Source organism: Corvus brachyrhynchos, unplaced genomic scaffold (genome assembly GCF_000691975.1).
Source record: "Corvus brachyrhynchos isolate BGI_N302 unplaced genomic scaffold, ASM69197v1 scaffold58, whole genome shotgun sequence".
In the NCBI taxonomy this organism is placed as follows: Eukaryota; Metazoa; Chordata; class Aves; order Passeriformes; family Corvidae; genus Corvus; species Corvus brachyrhynchos.
Window position 1 is genome coordinate 1,020,624 of NW_008239539.1, and position 2,972 is coordinate 1,023,595.

Below are 2,972 nucleotides of genomic sequence, written 5' to 3' on the forward strand. Positions count from 1 at the left end.
GGCGCCCCCCGGCCCCCGCGGGGAGCCGGTCTCCCTGCCCTCACCGGCGGCCGCCCGGCGCTGCCCTTGCCCAGCATGGCCACGGGCCCTCGACCAGGCCGCCCCGGCCGGTGAAACGTCTCCTCGCTCCTCGTTGGTTTGTTGTTGCACATTCCAGGACATCAGTATTTTAACGGTCTCGAAGTGCCTTTCTATCGTAGTTTCTGGGTTGTTTTTATTTTCCTCCTGTTGGGCTCCATCGCTGTTAGCGTAGCGTGTAAGGACTGCACAAGTACGAGATAAGCTAACGACTGTAACACTATATTCGTCCAGGGGAGAGGAAGTTTATTAAGAAAACAATAAAGTGAAGTTGAAGTAAGTTCCTGTTTCAGTCCCGTGGTCACGGTGGCAGCGGTGAGGAGCCCGTGCTGGGGGCAGAGGGGTGCAGGGGGGGATGGGTGTGACCTGGGGGGCATGGCTGGCTCTGCCTGACCCCCAGCTGTGTCCCCATCCTCCAGCTCAAGCAGCCTCAGCACCAGTGAAACTGCCAGGGTCTGCAGGGCGAGCTGCAGGTGGGGACAGCCACAGCGTGTCCCCTCACAGCCCCTCACCCTGACCCAGCAGTCATCCACACGGGGAGAAGGTAACGGCACAGCACTCCCAGGGTATGGAGCCAGAGGTAGCCAGGCACTCAATCCAAGAGCATCCAACCTCCCCACCAAAAATAGCTCCTGCAGCCTCCCCCAGTGCCATTTGAGCCCTGGCAATCTCAATGCCCTGGGGACACCCCTTCTTCCCCAGCTGCCTCCTCCTCCTCCCCTGGGAAAACGCAGCCCCTCGCAGAGGCTGATCCCTCTGGGATCCCTCGGGGCAGCACTGGGCAGGCAGGTCCCCCCCCCCTCCCCGGGGGTGGAGCAGCCAGGCCAGGTGCTGGAGGACACGGTGTTTATTGGCTACCTATAAGTTAAGGGTGAGGGACACGGGGGGCAGGGGTGGCAGGAGTCACGTCTCGGCTTTCTGCCCCTTCTCCTTGTCGCCCTTGGCCTGGATGCGCAGCTCCTCGTCCAGCCGCTCCTTGGCTCTCACCACCTGTGGGACATGGGGTGACATGGAGGGATGGGGTGACACGGAGGGATGAGGTGCCCCCTGCTCTCCCTGCCTCATCCACGGGGATACTCAGACCTGCCTGTCCCAAAACCCAGGCAGGGGAAGGTGCAGCCTCTGCTCCCAGTGCTCACCTTGGACTGCAGGTAGAAGGAGCCTCCCACTGATTTGTCATTCACCTTGAACAAGTGGTCGTAGTTCTGCGGAGAGAAGCTCTGGGTCAGAGTCACCTCCACCCTCGTCATTCCCACTCCCAAGCCCTGGGAGCCTCCCACTCCCCACAGCATTGCTGAAGAGTGATCCTGGGGACACGGCTGGCTCTGCCTGACACCCCTTGTGAGTCCCCATGTTCCCAGCTGGGCACCTCCAGTGATCGCACATCCCTTCCCTGAGCAGCCCTGCTGGGCAGATGCAGAGGCCAAGCCCAGAGGGCTGCTCCAGCTGGGGCAGGGAATTCTCAAACTGAGATTAACTGGGCCCAGGACAGCACAGCTGTAACCCCCATGCACAGCAGCACCCTTGGAGAGGACAGGGCCCTGCCAGCACCGTCCCTCCCCGGCTCTGAGGAAGCTCTACCTTCTGGATCTCCTCAGGGTTGAGGTTGGAGACGTTGAGGATCTGCTGAGCTTCCTGGAGGCTGATGCCGATGATCCTGGAGGCGGCAGCGGACTGGGGCCTCTCGGAGCGTCCTCGTGCATTGGCTGCTGCCTGGCTCGCTGGAGACACCCAGGCCCTGAGTCCCCACGCTGCCCCCGCCATCCCCAGCCTTCAGGGGGGCCAGGCAGCAAAGCCTGTGGACTTTGAGGTGCTCAGACCCCGGTGTTCCCCTCTGTCCCCATCCAGCCACCCCTGGGGTCATCTGGATGCCGTCCCAGTGGCAGGGAGGTGGCAGGGACAAGGCAGGCACCGTTTGCTACAGGCAAGGCAGGGCTGGGGCTGCCACATCCCAGGGACTATCCCGCTCTGCCCTTTGGGGTGCTGGGATCTCTGGGAGCCTGGCAGCGGTGCCAGGGCCAGGATGGAGCCTGGGAAGGCTGCTGGGAGCCCAGCTTGGGATGAAACACCATCAGGCCAGTGCTGGGATGCGGGTGCTGTCACCCTGAGCAACCTGGCAGCGTCCCCTGCGGGCACGGCTGGGGATGGGGAGCACTGGGATGCCCTGGGAAGGGTGGGGATGTGCAGCAGTGCCCAGCAGGGCAGTGTGGGCACACGGAGCACATAGACCAGCATCCCAGCTCCTACCTGCAAACTCCTGGCGCAGCGCCCGCATGAAGGCCCGTCCCACCACCTGGGCCCCCACCAGAATGATCTGTGCCAGGTACTTGGCCTGCGGGGACACCCTGCTGTCACAGCCACCACGGGCCCTGTTCCCACATGGCTCCTCTGCCCTGCCACCTCCCCATGGGCCCTGCACAACCCTGACCCTGACACCTCTCCCCATTCCCTGCGGGTCTGCTCTGACCCTCCCTGGCTACTGGCATGGCCGTGCCTGGCCCTGTCCCCCCTCCCCATGCCCTGTCTCCCCTCCTCTGTCCTTGTCCCCCCACCCTGCGATCCCTTTCCCAGACCCCGTCCCCTCCCCAGGCCCTGTCCCCCCTCCCCTGTCTCTGTTCCCCGTCCCCATGCCTTGTCCCCTCTCCCCTGGTCCTATGATCCCCTCCGCTGTCCCTGCTTCCCTTCCATCGGCCCTGTCCCCCCTCCTCTGTCCCTGTCACCCCTCCCCATGCCCCCTTCCCCCTTCTCTGGTCCTGTGACCCCCTCCCTCGTCCCTTTCCTCTCTCCACTGGCCCTGGCCCTCCCGGAACCAGCTGCTTCGCACATTCCCAAGCCCGCTGCCCCTCCCCGGGCCCTGTCCAGCCCACCTCTGCTCCCCCGTCCCCGAAGTGCCC

At 64.2% G+C, this 2,972-nt stretch overlaps 1 protein-coding gene across 2 annotated transcripts in view; it reads right to left on the reverse strand.

The window, feature by feature from the left end:
- Positions 1-303: 303 nt before the first annotated feature.
- The window catches only part of LOC108448431 (mitochondrial import inner membrane translocase subunit TIM16-like), a 7,683-nt gene continuing 5,014 nt past the window's right edge, over positions 304-2,972 (reverse strand). The window contains exons 2-5 of one of the 2 annotated variants that reach the window (XM_017741267.1): positions 2,326-2,411; positions 1,660-1,799; positions 1,218-1,283; positions 304-1,068 (exon numbers count right to left, since the gene is read on the reverse strand). In XM_017741267.1, coding sequence (XP_017596756.1) covers positions 982-1,068; positions 1,218-1,283; positions 1,660-1,799; positions 2,326-2,411 — 379 coding nt within the window. In that variant the 3' untranslated portion in view covers positions 304-981. Of the gene's footprint in view, positions 1,069-1,217; positions 1,284-1,659; positions 1,800-2,325; positions 2,564-2,972 lie in introns of those variants that run through there. The other variant, XM_017741268.1, reaches the window with a different exon arrangement.